The sequence below is a fragment of the Musa acuminata genome, chromosome BXJ3-4 (assembly GCF_036884655.1).
Source record: "Musa acuminata AAA Group cultivar baxijiao chromosome BXJ3-4, Cavendish_Baxijiao_AAA, whole genome shotgun sequence".
NCBI classification, from domain to species: domain Eukaryota; kingdom Viridiplantae; phylum Streptophyta; class Magnoliopsida; order Zingiberales; family Musaceae; genus Musa; species Musa acuminata.
In genome coordinates this window covers 12,160,190-12,174,866 of record NC_088352.1, presented here as the reverse complement: position 1 = coordinate 12,174,866, position 14,677 = coordinate 12,160,190, and the positions used below count along the sequence as shown (strand labels likewise).

The 14,677-nt window shown below is 43.0% G+C and overlaps 2 protein-coding genes across 2 annotated transcripts; one reads left to right on the top strand and one right to left on the bottom strand.

The window, feature by feature from the left end:
• Positions 1-6,276: 6,276 nt before the first annotated feature.
• On the bottom strand, positions 6,277-11,162 carry LOC103981519 (nuclear pore complex protein NUP35). Its single transcript, XM_009398271.3, has 3 exons — positions 10,401-11,162; positions 7,457-7,568; positions 6,277-6,916 (listed from the first exon to the last, which is right to left on the bottom strand). Exons 1-3 carry the CDS (start codon positions 11,024-11,026, stop codon positions 6,578-6,580), a joined length of 1,077 nt encoding a protein of 358 aa, XP_009396546.2. The 5' UTR covers positions 11,027-11,162; the 3' UTR covers positions 6,277-6,577.
• Positions 11,163-12,788: 1,626 nt separating this feature from the next.
• Positions 12,789-14,677, top strand: LOC103981739 (uncharacterized). The gene is made up of 2 exons (XM_009398475.2): positions 12,789-13,149; positions 13,956-14,677. Exons 1-2 carry the CDS (start codon positions 13,093-13,095, stop codon positions 14,433-14,435), a joined length of 537 nt encoding a protein of 178 aa, XP_009396750.2. The 5' UTR covers positions 12,789-13,092; the 3' UTR covers positions 14,436-14,677.

Below are 14,677 nucleotides of genomic sequence, written 5' to 3'. Positions count from 1 at the left end.
ACTAAGCAATGGCATCTTTATTAGTCAAACCAAATATGCTGTGAGTTTGCTAAAGAAGTTCAAAATGAATAATTCAAAAGCCATTGACACTCCTATGAGCACCTCCACTAAGTTAGAAATTGATCAGAATGGAGAAAGCTTCGATCAAAAAACCTATAGGGGTATGATAGGAAGTTTACTTTACCTCACTGCCACCAGACCAGACATCATGTTCAGTGTAGGACTTTGTGCTAGATTTCAATCAGACCCTAAGATATCTCATCTCAAAGCAGTCAAAAGAATATTCAGATATCTTAATGGAACTACCAATCTAGGATTATGGTACCCAAAATCAGAAAATTTTGAATTAACAGCTTATGCTGATGCGGACTTCGCTGGCTGTAAACTAGACAGAAAAAGCACATCAGGATCATGTCAATTTTTAGGACATGCCCTTGTATCCTGGTCATCTAAGAAACAAAACTCGGTTGCCCTATCAACAACCGAAGCTGAATACATTGCAGCAAGTGCATGCTGTGCACAAGTTGTATGGATGAAAAACACTTTAGAAGATTACAAAGTGAATCTTAAAGATATTCCCATTAAATGTGATAACACGAGTGCAATATGCTTAACTAAAAATCCTATACAACACTCAAGAACAAAACACATTGATATTAGACATCACTTTATACGTGATCATGTCACTAATCATGACGTGACCATAGAGTTTATTGATACCAAACATCAACTGGCTGATATCTTCACAAAACCCCTATGTGAAGAACAATTTGATTACATAAGAAGAGAATTAGGAATGTTGATGTGTCCAAATACTTAAACTAGTTAAAATTATTTTTCGGATGCTATTACTATTATATGCCTTGACAACGCTTGATCAAATAACATGTTGCAAATTATGTGACAAATATTTTTAAAATGCATGTAAGAAGTTCATTTTTCGGGTTGTATGCTAAAAATGGGATGTTCCCGTACACTCTTATGAAAACTCTTTGGAAAATGACTTTCCTCCGTCAAGCAAAAAAAAAGGAGATATATGTGTCATGACTTTCTTTATATGCTTGATAATGCTATCATGCTTTTTGTTGATGACGAAGGGGGAGAAACATATGAATTGATAAACACTATGTCATAGCTGAACTGCCATAATCATATCTATGTCATAGTTGCAAATACTTGAGTGATGCTATAAACAATGTTATGCCATCCTTGCATCACCAAGAGATATGTGAACATGTGCTATAGTTTGCATCATATCTTGATTTGATATTCTATAGAAAATGCAAACTTGCTAGACAATCTCAAATGTGAGCATCATGTAAAAAGTCCTTCGTTGCTTTATATGATTACATGATGAATAGTTACAAACACAAACTTGATGATGTATGTCATGCCTTGACATAATTCGTGAAGAGATACATCATGATAGGCATCATGATGGGAGCATTGATAAGTTTAACTGATCTAACTTATCAATACGTCACTTGAATTCTTAGGTCTTGAATTCAAGGTTGACTTATCTCAACTATGGCATATAGATAGGGGGAGTTAAGGATAACTCCTTTATCAATTGATTGTCATCATCAAAAAGGGGGAGATTGTTGAATCTCGGATTTTGATGATGAAGTCAATTGTCATTTGTTATCTAATCTATGTGTTGAGATAAGTGTGCAGGATTAACTACGATGAGAGTAAGACAAGCAGCAGGAGTTGCGCCGGAGTCAAGATCATGATCACGTTGGGAGTTCGAGAGTTCGACGGAAGTTCGGACGGTCGTCGGAGGTTCAGAGAGAACAGATCCGAGAAGTCCAGAAACTTGCCAAGCGAAGCTCGTCGGAACTCGCCAAGTGGATCGTCGCAAAGTCCAGGAGTATGCCGGATGTCCGCAGAAGGATCACCGAGGGTTATCGGTTGATCGACGAAAGTTGGCAGGAAACTCGCCGGAAGAAGCGATTGACGCATCGGAGCAAGCTGCAGAAGTTGTCTTAGAGATAATCGTAGTTAGCACGATGATTAAGCATGAAAATGGGAGGTGATCCCATTAGCTTAATCTTGGGGCAATTGGGCCCCTGAAAAGATTCAAAGTGGGTCGAATGGAGTGAACCATTCGGACCTTGATTGCACCAGGAGGTGCAACCGCCCCAGCCAGGAGGTGCAACCGCCTGGGCTGTGGGGTTGAGAGGTGCAACCGCCCCAGCCAGGAGGTGCAACCGCCTGGGCTGTGGGGCTGGGAGGTGCAACCGCCCCAGCCAGGAGGTGCAACCGCCAGGGCTGCACGGCTGGGAGGTGCAACCGCCCCAGCCAAGAGGTTGCACCGCCAGAGCTCAAGTTCCGAGCTCTGCCAGGCGATGCAACCACCAAGCTCAGTCTTCGAGCTTTGGCAGAGTGGTGCATCAGCCTGAGCTCAGTCTCGAGCTTTGCCAGGTGATGCATTCACCAAGCTCAGTCTTCGAGCTCTGGCAGAATGGTGCATCAGCTTGAGCTCAGTTTGGAGCTCTGCCAAGTGATGCAACCACCGAGCTCAGATTTCGAGCTCTGCCAGGTGATGCAACCACCAAGCTCAGTCTTCGAGCTCTGCCAGGTGATGCAACCATCGAGCTCAGTCTTCGAGCTCTGGCAGAGAGAAGCAATCGGCAGAGCTCAGTCTTCGAGCTTTGCCAGGCGGTGCCACCTCTCCAGTCGAGAGGTGCAACCGCCTGATCCCAGAAATTCTGAGATTTGATCGATTTGATCGTTTTGAGCTCGAATTTTGAATTGGGTTGGGGCCTATAAATACCCCACCCATTCAGCACTGAAAAGATACAGACCTATACCGAAATTGTGATCTTTTCTGTGATTCTAAAGAGCTCAAAAGTGTTGTAAAGCCTTTAAGTCTCCTCCTTCTGTTCTTCAAGTTTTCAATTGTAAAGTGAGGAGAGAAAGGTCTGTAAAGGTTGTCTCCTAAGCCTGCCAAAAGGAGAGAAACTGTAAGAGGGAAGTTTGGCCTTCGCCCATTGAAGGAAGGCACCTAGTTGACGTCGGCAACCTCATCGGTGGAGGAAGCCAAAAGTGGAGTAGGTCAAGGCTGACCGAACCACTCTAAATCTCTGGTTTGCGTTTAATTTCGAGCACTTTATCATTACTGCAAACCTCCCTCATCACTACTGCTCTCTGCGATTTCACGAACAATTTCGAGCACTTTTTCATACATTACAGTTTACGTTTACGTTTGATTCTGCAGAACTGTTTTCCGCGCTTTTACGAACGAGCTTCCTTGCAGTTTACGCTTACATTTTAATCCTATTGATAACTGCAATCTGTCCTCTACGATTTTACGAACGAGTTTCAACATTTAGACGTAAAACTGCATTCAGACGTAAATCGGCTTTCTTCGCTCAATCATCAGATTTCAGTTCACGTTTACGTCTTGGTTTGAACTGCATACTGCCTTCTGCGAGTATACAAACGAGTTTCAAAGTTTAGACGTAAATCTGCGTCTAACTGCGTTTAGACGTAAATCTGCGTTTAGACGTAAAACTGCGTTTAGACGTAAAACTGCGTTTAGACGTAAAACTGCGTTTAGACGTAAATCTGCGTTTAGACGTAAAACTACGTTTAGACGTAAAACTGCGTTAAGACGTAAATCTGCGTTTAGACGTAAATCTGCATTTAGACGTAAATCTGAGTTTAGACGCAAAACTGCGCTTAGACGCAAAACTGCGCTTAAACGCAATCTGCGCTTAGACGCAAAACTGCGCTTAGACGCAATCTGCGCTTAGACGCAAACTGCACTTAGATACAAACTGAGAATTTGCTTTTGCATCATAATAGTTTTTGAACGAACGCAGCTTTTGGTTTTTAATTTATTATAAGATTTCCGCTGCACTAATTCACCCCCCCCCTCTTAGTGCTCTCGATCCTAACATGCCCTTATCTGATCGGGGGGGTGGATGGAAGCTGTCAAAGCATTGAGTGCCCGTTTTTGTGGGCACTCCCTCACCATGTGCGGTCCTTCGCACAAGAAACATCCTTCAGGTTTTGAGGTCTTGCCTTTTGGGTTTGGCCCTTTGTGGGAACTCTTCTTCTTTTGTTTGCCCCCGAGCTCCTTCCCTCGAGAATGTTTTGAAGGGCGATTGTCTGAAGATTGTTTCCTTCTCCCTGGGTCTTCGGAGGAAACAAAGTCGGTGAGTCTTTCTGCAGCAGCAATTGCCCCGACCACATCGGTAACATTCCTTCGATTTAGCTCCTGTTGAGCCCATGGCTTCAAACCATCGAGGAAGCTGAACAACTTGTCCTTCTCGGACATGTCCTGTATGTCCAGCATTAGTGTAGAAAATTATTTCACATAGTCTCGGATGGTGGTACTCTAGCGGAGTTGTCTCAACTTCCTTCTTGCGACGAACTCTGTGTTCTCCAATAGGAACTGAGTTCTCAACTCCCGCTTCAAGTCCTCCCATGTGTCGACTCGACACCGACCTTGTTGGATCTCCTCCCAACGGATTCGCCACCAAAGTTTCGCATCTCCGTTCAAATATATTGTTGCTATAGAAACTTTGGTATCTTCATAATCGGGCCTCGTAGCTTGGAAGTACTGTTCCATGTCGAACAGAAAGTTCTCGAGTTCTTTGGCATCTGTGGCCTCTCCATATCCATGAGGCTCGGGTGCCCTCAAATTTTGTGACGGTGCAACGCGAGTGTTGCTTCCTCCCGCATTTAGTGTTCTTGTGAGCATGTCCACCTTTGAAGTGAGTTCTGCCACAACATCCTGTAAGTGTTGCACGGAGTCTTTGGTGTCATCAGACAGTCGGTCGACTAGGGCCTCGACCTTGTCGATCCTGGACTCCACTTCCTCTTGCGAGCTCTCTACCCCAACAAGCCTTTGTTGGACATGGTAGAGTTCCTCCATGCTCGCTTCAAGAACATCCAGGCGGGTTTCCGCCTTTGTGAGTCTCTCCTTGTGACTCTTTTTCCCAATTAGCGCTCTAGATTGTGCTTCCTCCGCTCGCAGAGAGTAGCCAACTTCTCACTCATCATGTTCGCTGCCGCGCTCCTCTTGAGCGACTCCAACAGCATGAGAGCGAGTGTGCACATGCAGCCCACCTGCGGCTGCTTGGGGCAAGGGTCCGGCTTGCCCAGTCTTGCTTGATTCGCCATGATGCTTTGCCATTGCGAAGTTGCGAAGTTCGTTCGCTGCTCGCTCGAAGTGCTTGCCCGCTCTGATACCACAATGTCACGGCCTTAGTTGGAATTGCCTAAGGCGTGAGGCACCATTGCGGCCAAAGACGCGAACTTAGCTTGCGTTGCCTAAGTCGCGAGTCACCTTTGCGGCAAAGACGCGAACTTAGCTTGCATTGCCTAAGTCGCGCTTCGCCCTTGCGATATTGCTCCGCAAGGATCAGCCCACTTGTAACCTCTCGCAGGTCCCGAAGGACCTGTAAAAAGAGAAAGTTGATTAGTTTGAAAGAACAAGCAACAGACAAGTCCCGAAGTCTTGCGAAAAGGAGAAGCTTTACAAGTAATTCAACGAGCACCTTGCGTGCACAAGAGAAAAAAGGGAGAGGGAGAAAACAAGGGCTTTAGAAGGTTGAACGAACAGCTGCAAGCCCACAAACAGCCGCTCACCTGGTCCCGATCGCGACAACAAGTTCCCGTCAAGGCAACGTGCAAACTTGCGAAAGAGTGTTCAACGCCAACCGGTAGTGGTGGATGCCCGGCAAGGCTGCGACATACAACGAACGAGGCTACAGGAACGGTTGCCACATCCATGGCATTAAAATGATAGACCGCAGCACTCACCGTGGGATATGGAATACAAAGCACGCGATCAGCGTCATGGTCTTGCCTTGAGATGGGTGATCTTTTAAACTCAAATGGTGGATAAGCTTGTACCGAAGAATCTTGTCAATGGGCCTCGGAGACTGGAAATAATGATGATCTTTCAGAACCTACACATTCGTCAAATTGAAGTTGCTGAAATTTTGCCTGAGAACCGCAGAGCTATGATGCATGATAGGCACAAACATTGACGTAAATATGAGATCACTCAATCAAGAGTTCTCTCATAAGATGCCACAGCATCGATGCACGGTTTCATGCAGTAATCAACCGGTGACGTACCTTCTGACGCATGGAAATGTGAGATCCTTCTTCTGAATGATCGTCGAGTATCACTGCCCACGACATGACAAAAAAAATATTATTAACTTCGGTATTATGATTCAAGAATTAGGAAAAACGATCAAATGGTACAGTTGAACATGCAAATCCATTGCAGGACAGTGCTGCTCATTTTCTGGATTGTGACAAAGGGAGCTATACGTTGGTGATACATTATAACACTCATGATACAAACAGATAGGGTTTACATTTTACATCAAGACGCATTACCAGTACTTCAAATCCTGTCCATGATCAAATTGCTTTTGTGACCCTCAGCCATTCCTAGGCAGTCAGTCCTATGAAACAAATTCCGGTGAAATGACATCAGACTACTACATCAGATACATGGAAAGAACATCTACAACAGAACTACAAAGGGGAAAAGAAAGGCTTAAGAGCCAAAGTAATCAATGTAGATAGATGTTCATCCAAGTCCAATTTATATCCCAAACATCAGGTCCATGACTTTTGATACAACTGATTTTGCTGGAGTTGCAATAGATCCTGTTGCTCGGTTGAAGCTACCAGTAGTGACATTTGAGTTGGTCTTTGGTTGATAGGAGCGAGCAAGGATTCCTGATGAATTAGAAGTTGCTGACCTATTTAAAGCAGCTGATTTTGAGGGTAATGAAACCATGAAGCCCCCATGATTGCTTCTGTTTATTTTTTCCTTAAGAAGCTGACGATGCACTGGATCTACAGGTTTCACCCCAACAATCAACAGACTGTTTAGCCGCATACCATTTTTCTTGAGAGCCTTTTGAGCATCATACAGGTTCTGCATGATAAGAGGATAAGAAATTTATTTGTGATAAGAGATGCAACAAATGACGGGGAAACATCACCCATTCTATAGCAGTTACATCCAAAACTGGTGACAAACATGAGAAAATATTCTACTATAGGACAACAGAACGACAAGGGATTGTCAATAATGCACTGATAATATAATGATTGAAAACACCAGTGCAACTATTTCAGGAACCCATTTAACATGCAAATTTGTTGACAACTTTGTCAATCTGACATACTCTGAAGATGAACGAAGATCACTAATAATCCTTGTCTTAGGTTCATTGCAACAAAAAGAAAAATCTACAATTGTTATTCAACTAACAATAAAATTGAAGACCAAATATGTCTTACTCTACCCAATGAAGCCGACTTTCAGTCACAAGAACATTAGAATGGTTAACTATGGAGCAGTTTGCAAAGAAAATAATTTTAAATATTCAATTGTTCTTAGTGGAAAATTAGAGTCAAACAAAATTCTTACCTTTACAAGTTGAAAGATAAAGAATAAACAGAAATTAGTTACCTGGTACAAAATGTGTATCCAGTTAGCATCACTTGGTCCAGGTACATGTTTTACTATGACACCACATTTTTCAAACTCACGTAGCACCAAGTTGGTGTGATCAGGGGAAAATCTGAAAAAGCCATGATTAATATAATTCATGCATTAGATGTAAGAATTAATATCCAAAAACTATAGAAGTATTTCTCAATTAGATACCCTAAAATAAATCTTGAACAGAATTTGAGAATCATTGTCTAGACATGTATTCTGAATGAACCTACATGATGATATTCCCAATGTTTAATGTATCTATAATACTGAAGTGTTGAAGTATCTTAAAAAAAAATCCACTTATCCAACTCAAGAAGAAACCACCAATATGGACATCCAAACAACATAAGAAAAAGCTAGATGAAACATAAGCTGATCATGTTAACTAAATGTTCTAGAGGGATTAAGGTTTACGGGTTCTGATTCAAAACCAGTAAAGAAAAAAATACTGGTGAAAACAAAGAAAGAGTTAATATTGTTTGAAATGTCTTGTGGGCAACGTACTGTCTACACATTTGTATGAGGCAGATCATAATGTTCTCCAATTCCATAATCAACTAAGAGGCCTTTTAATGAGGTACCAAACAAAGCATATTTAATGAAAGATATAGTTAGTCAATTACAGGACAAACATGTAAAAGAATGATATTGAATACCATTGTAAAATTTGCACAAACCAATTAAGGTAAGAAAATCTACCCTCCATATAAGACAAACAGTGAAAGCTAGTAGCATAAATACACATGGATGAATTTCAAGTGAAGTGCAGCCTTAATAGCAAAATACTAGATATACTGTAAATAACTAACCTTGAAATATAGACCTGTGAACTTTTCAACATTGGTCTAGATGCATAAGCAAATCAACAGAATGATAATCAATAAGAAAGGCTACAAAGTGCATCAAAAGCACCTAAAGTGAAAATATCAGGATAATCTTCAATATTGACAAAAAATAATACATACAACAGAACATACAACTTAAATTTAAAACTTAAGGGAACTTCAAAAAATAATACACAAAGAAAGCTCTACACTACTTCTTTTCCCCCAGGAAAAAGCTCTATGCATGCAATATTGAACAATGCACAAGGCTGCCACCACCATTTAACATCATCAAAATGCTAAAGACACTTTGGACATATAGATCTAGTTCCAAGATCCCTAGACACGTCAATATATAAAAACTATCAATCTATGCATTTTTTTTAACTATCAATCTAAACATTTTTTTCAGTAGGTAATTACTGATCAATAAATTCTGCAAATGGAATAGTGCATGAGGTTCCCACCAATGTGGGGTTGGGAAGAGTCAGTATCAATAAAGGCTGCCACCACCATTTAACATCATCAAAATGCTAAAGACACTCTGGACATATAGATCTAGTTCCAAGATCCCTAGACATGCCAATATATCAAAACTATCGATCTATGCATTTTTTTCACTATCAATCTAAACATTTTTTCAGTAGGAAATTACTGATCAATAAATTCTGCAAATGGAATAGTGCATGAGGTTCCCACCAATGTGGGGTTGGGAAGAGTCAGTATACATAAAGGCTGCCACCACTATTTAACATCATCTAAATCCTAAAGACACTCTGGACATATAGATCTAGTTCAAGATCCCTACACAAGCCAATATATCAAAACTATCAATCTAAGCATTTTTTTTCAGTAGGTAATTACTTATGAATAAATTCTGCAAATGGAATAGTGCATGAGGTTCCGACCAATGTGGTATGGGAAGAGTCAGTGTACATAATCTTATCCAACCTTAAAATTGTGCAACTGCACAGTATGCAGCAGGTATACAGTAAAAATACATACTCCAAAAGACTACACAACTCCCAACTGACACCAACCTTCACCACCAATTGAATCGATAATCAAATGGTGGCACTCTAAATGATATTATTCTACTCCAGAATTTAAAATTAACAACACAAATCATCACCCACAACTTGCTAAAAGAAAGAAACACCCTTCACCATGAATAATCACAACCAACTTGCAGAACAACAAGAAGCTACCACTCCAAACACCAAGTATTAAGTGTCAATGCTGCAATCTCAATAAACAACAAAAACTCATATCTCAGAGAAAGATTTCGAATCTCTATCTGGTAGTAGTTTCAGTAATCTAATAGATTGGTATGATATCAGTATACTATATAGTATACCAATCCAAAACCATCCTATATCAATAAAAAGATATTAAAAAATTGAATACCAACCGCCATTAATACAATACCAGTCCTTATCGAACTGATAAATATCGATCAGTACAATGCACGTTAACCAGTAGTTGAAATCACACTTCAAACATCATAAATAGACTCACCACTTGAGACCATCATCAAAGTTATCGACAAACTTCAACCTGACAGCTTGTTTATCGGTAATCTCATTATTAAACAACCTACTACTTTCTTTAAATCCAAACATTACACACCGCAGCAGCATATTGTCTTTCTCAACTCGAAAGCATCAGAATTCCCTGAACAATTCCTCAAAGACCAGGACAATTCCTGTTGAAAATCCTTATGCTCCCTGCTAATGCTGCACTGGCTCAGTATCACTCCCCATATGCTACTGAAAATTTAAAGAACAAATGACCAATATTTCCTGGTTCTGATGACATGAGATGGAGCAGCAACGTTGCAAAATTTTGCCTCACCAACCTAACTTGACCTGTAATCTGCCATGTACTAATAACTGATATGCATGATTAGCTTCCTGTTTTTATCCCAGACAACATTTAACCAGTAAACTTTTTACCCTTATCAGTGCTTCGAGTTAGATCTAATCAATCTGAGGTTATTAGATTCATACATACAATTAGTTTAATAGAAAGTGCAGAAGACTTAACAGCAAACCATAACAAAGGAGAAGGAAGAATTGAGTGCATACCCAAAAACAGTAACCCACTCGTCTGCATCAAGCCTTCCATTCTGCACGCCATATCCTTGTGGCTCTGGCCTCGCGATCTCTCTCGATAGCGGGGGTGGGAGTACCATCAACGCACCGGACTCGACAACCCCATCCACCGGAGAACCCTGGCCCATCTCTCGCTCTCCTCCGTCGGCCTTCGGCGAGGCCATCCAGATGGAACCCTCAGGGCTCTGCCCTCGGCCGTTAGCGACGCCAGAACCAATCACCTCAGCCCTGGTTCTCAATACGAAGGAAGACGACGAGAGGGACGGAGAAGGGGAGGGATATCCCTTCTGATTCGGCCGCGGGGGAGGCGTCCGGCTCCGGGTGCTGGTCGGGGACACCGGCGAGGGCGGCGGGAGCTCGCCGAGGCCGACCTCCGGCGAGAGATCAGCGCGGTCATCGAGGGTGAAGACGGGAGGCGGAGGGGGATCCGCGGATGATCCGGCGAGGTTCTCCTTCCAGAGGGCGGAGACGGCGGCGGCTTGGCCGGGGGTGGCGAAGCGACCGACGGGGCGGTGGTGAGGGGAGATCGGCGAGGCGAGATCGCGGAAGAAGGGCGACAGCCGCGTTGGCTTGGAACTTCGCGGCATCGGGGAGCTCATGGTCTTCGATTAATCGCTATCTTCTCCTCTTCCTCTTCTGCTCTCCAACCCTAAACCCTAAATAATTGGACGAAAATAAAGGTGGGGAAATTTCAAACAGCTGAGCCCCTTTCGAAATACCGCGGTTTTGGGGAAATTGTTACGTGTCAAAAGAACATAAATATCGTTACATAGTTTTAAAACAACGTGTTTACCGCTATCAATTTCTTCCCCGTACATGGGAGTTCGGAACGCGGGCCAAGGTGTTTGGTAGTGGGCCAGACTCTCTCAAGTGCGATCCGGCCCGCTTAAGCAAGGAGAGCGAAATAATGTGTACAGGTGCTGAGACGGACAGCCATGTGACGTCATGTCCTTGTCTCTCAAATGGTATGGTCATGCATACCCATTAAAGGCCGCCCCCCTGCATTGCTTTTTCCATGTCGTGCTCTTTAAGTTGATACAGATCTAAAAAGGTCAGAGAAGACGAGGAGACTTGGGTCACCAGAAGCTGAGAATTCGCGACTTTACCCTGAGAACATCACCGTAGGGGCAGTTTCGGGAGGTAGGGGATGGGTTGCGCTGGGCCATTGGTTATCCGAGGGCGTAAATGACGCGCTTGTAACGAGTGAAAGACGGATTTACCCCCATATCTTTGGGATTAGGACGAGCTACCCCGTACGAATTGTTTTCATGCGTTAACAGCCGTCAAGATAGAGGAAGAGCAGAGCCGAGGAGGACCGGAGACCTTCTCATGTCAACGATTAGTGTTTGCCGGAGTTAGCCAAGTATTTTTTGATTCGTTGAGTCAGAATCCTTGGAGTATAGGATTTATCCTAGTAATACTAAAAAGGAATTCTTGGTGAAGGAAAAAATCCCTAAAAACTAAGGCTTGTTATTATTATTATTGTATTTATACTTTATGCACATCTGGAGAGCATTTGTGATAAAAGAAAACTTTGGAAATTCATGCGATGCGAGAGCTCTAATGAATTTACAGAGGATCGAGAGAAAAAATATTAAAAAAAAAAAAGAAATTTCAAAAGAATTTTGTAATTTTAATTCAAGGGTGCTACCTTCCACGGTGAAAATTTTGGTTTGGTTTCCAATGTTGAATCACGTAAATCTTCTATCAACTCTTTTACATCTGAGATTTCACTTTTGACTTCCCAACACTATATATATATTTTATGTGTTCTTGTTTCCCATGGTCGTAGGCAAGAATGAGCACCTCAAACACCCAGGTTTTCTGATAATATCTAACTGAGAGGGGTTCTGTGATGCAGCATGAACAGCCTTTAGGCTAAAATCTAAAATGAAATCTAGATCTCACGAGAAAGAGAAATTTAAATTTCAGCACATTGTTTGCCACATGATTCATCAATGCTCCCTGGGCTTAAAGCCACCACAACAACTTTGAGGAAACTAAATGCAGCTGTAAGTATCCTTAATACTCATCCCTCTTTGATTCTTCTTCTTCTTCTTCTCCTTCTTCCTGTTACCGATACAATTTGCATGACTGATGGAGATCAGGAAAATATCCAGTTGCAAACGGAGGAAAAAGACCATGAACCTAAAAGGTGAGCCCGGAGAAAAAAGCTTCCATGGCTGAAAACCTCAGCCCGCGGCTCGTGAGCAGATCACGGGCATCGATCTCGACAGGTTTAACATTCCATACACTTTTGATGATAAATTCTTTTCATCTCCAATGTTTGGTTCTCCCACATAGGTGGTGCAGGCCAGTGTCTGAACTCACACGCCCTGCCACAGTGCCTCCTTGCAACCTCGGCCGCCGGTTGCTGCAATTTGGTATTTAATGGCGAAGCGAGCCTTCTGTAACCATAAATAAGATCCATCTTTATTTCGCTTTAGCAGAAGGTCATTCACGTACGTCGAAGCAAAAGGCCTAATCTGAACACTGTGTTACCTTTTCGAGATGACCATCCCACCACCTTGGAGGTTCTTCCCCCCTTGTACATTCGTAAACTATCTTGCTTTTCGCATCTATAAGAAGAGGCAAGGCAGCCCCACGCCATCTTACTAAGTAGTACAGCATCCGAAGCTTCCCTTGTTTCGAGTCTCAAGTGGACATGCAGTACTCCAAGCTTTCTGGTGGAGAGCAAGAGCCACGCCTGATCCACTCTAAGGTAATCATCACTCTATCACTTTGCTGTTGTCGTCGTAGTTGCTGCTGCTGCTGCTTCATTACTGATCATTTTGTATCCAAGTTTGAGTTGGACGATGATGGATTTCCACAATTTATGATCCACTGTAATAAGATAATTTCCATGACTTCAATCATCATCCACTTGCAATCAATCTAGACATCCAGTTGTTACAATTTGCTATTTAATGGCGAAGCAAGTGCTTAACTAAAAGATACATCTTTATCTATCTTTTGCAGTAGGCTGCTCATATAGCATCAAAACCTGTGATCCATATCTGTGCTTCTTGTTCTTATTAACACCCCATCATCTTCTCGGAGGTTATCCTGCCCTCGAAACCCAAAAATATCAATATCTTAGCATTTCCCTTCCACCCCAAGGATGGTAGAATAGAAGTCTGTTGTTTCGTGTTGCAAGGCAGTCCGATCTTTTACAGAGCAAGAAGCAGGTCTCATCCTTAATTTGCAAGGTAAACTATCATTATTACCATCATTTTTCGAGAAAAAAGACACACCGGCATGAGGAGGCAAGACCTACTAATGTCAAGGTGGGGTGAAGTACTCTCATAGTGATATCTTTTCCGTTCTGCCATTCTCTGCTGCTACGCATGCGCGTATGCATGCTCCCCTACTAATGTTTGATCTCGAAAACCATCATCGGTATCTATCGGTTAGCGCATGGGCCACCTACTTCAAGATCTGTGCATGCAAGTCTTTCTTTTGATTTCCTTACGTAAAGAAAGTCTCCGTACTGATTCATCATTCCTATTCCTCTTATTGACGTAACAGCTGACACAACGGAAGGATGAAGCGCTTCTAAGGGTGTCATCGGACGCGTCGATCATGAACACCAACAAGATCGTGGAGGAGCTGAAGGAGCAGGCGAACGGTAGCGACGTGCAGAGCGTGGAGTGCGAGTGCTGCGGGATCTCCGAGGACTGCACTCCGAGGTACATCAAACGGATCAAGGAGTTCTTCCACGGCATATGGATCTGCGGGCTGTGCTCGGAGGCGGTCAAGGAGCAGATGAAGCGGACGCCGGCGGTCACAAAGGAACAAGCCCTGGAGACGCACATGTCCCTCTGCAAGAAGTTCAACCGGACCACCCGGCTCAACCCCAAGCTCTCCCTGGCCGTCTCCATGAGGGATATAGCGAGGAAGAGCTCCGAGCGCAGGACCATCACGGACGTGCCGGGGTCCAAGATCGTGAGGGCGATGAGCTGCGGTCCCAGATTGGATGTCAACATCAAGCAGTCGCAGGTCCAGTGATCGATATTTCCACGTCTCATCTGCTTCCCTTACGTTGAGAGATCGGTGATGCGTTTCATTGCGTGTGGGAAGTGGATGAGTACTGTAATATACTACGGTAGTAGGTGTGTTTCTTAATACCATGTGTGCAGTCGGCGGTGTTTGTTGTGTCACAGCAGTTTGCACGCCAAGTCTGCGGGCATGTATCAGCAGATGCTTCCTTAGTGCAGCTTCTAATTGTACTAAGTTGATGGATTAATGCA

What these genes read in the sequence shown, in the direction of transcription:
- LOC103981519 (XM_009398271.3), bottom strand. Translation starts at nt 11,026, where the DNA reads ATGAGCTCCCCGATGCCGCGAAGTTCCAAGCCAACGCGGCTGTCGCCC. An exon ending in GAGTGGGTTACTGTTTTTGG is followed by an intron (nt 7,569 to 10,400) that starts GTATGCACTCAA and finishes TGGCTTTTTCAG; the next exon opens with ATTTTCCCCTGATCACACCA. An exon ending in GGATACACATTTTGTACCAG is followed by an intron (nt 6,917 to 7,456) that starts GTAACTAATTTC and finishes CTTATCATGCAG; the next exon opens with AACCTGTATGATGCTCAAAA.
- LOC103981739 (XM_009398475.2), top strand. Translation starts at nt 13,093, where the DNA reads ATGCAGTACTCCAAGCTTTCTGGTGGAGAGCAAGAGCCACGCCTGATC. An exon ending in CACGCCTGATCCACTCTAAG is followed by an intron (nt 13,150 to 13,955) that starts GTAATCATCACT and finishes TTGACGTAACAG; the next exon opens with CTGACACAACGGAAGGATGA.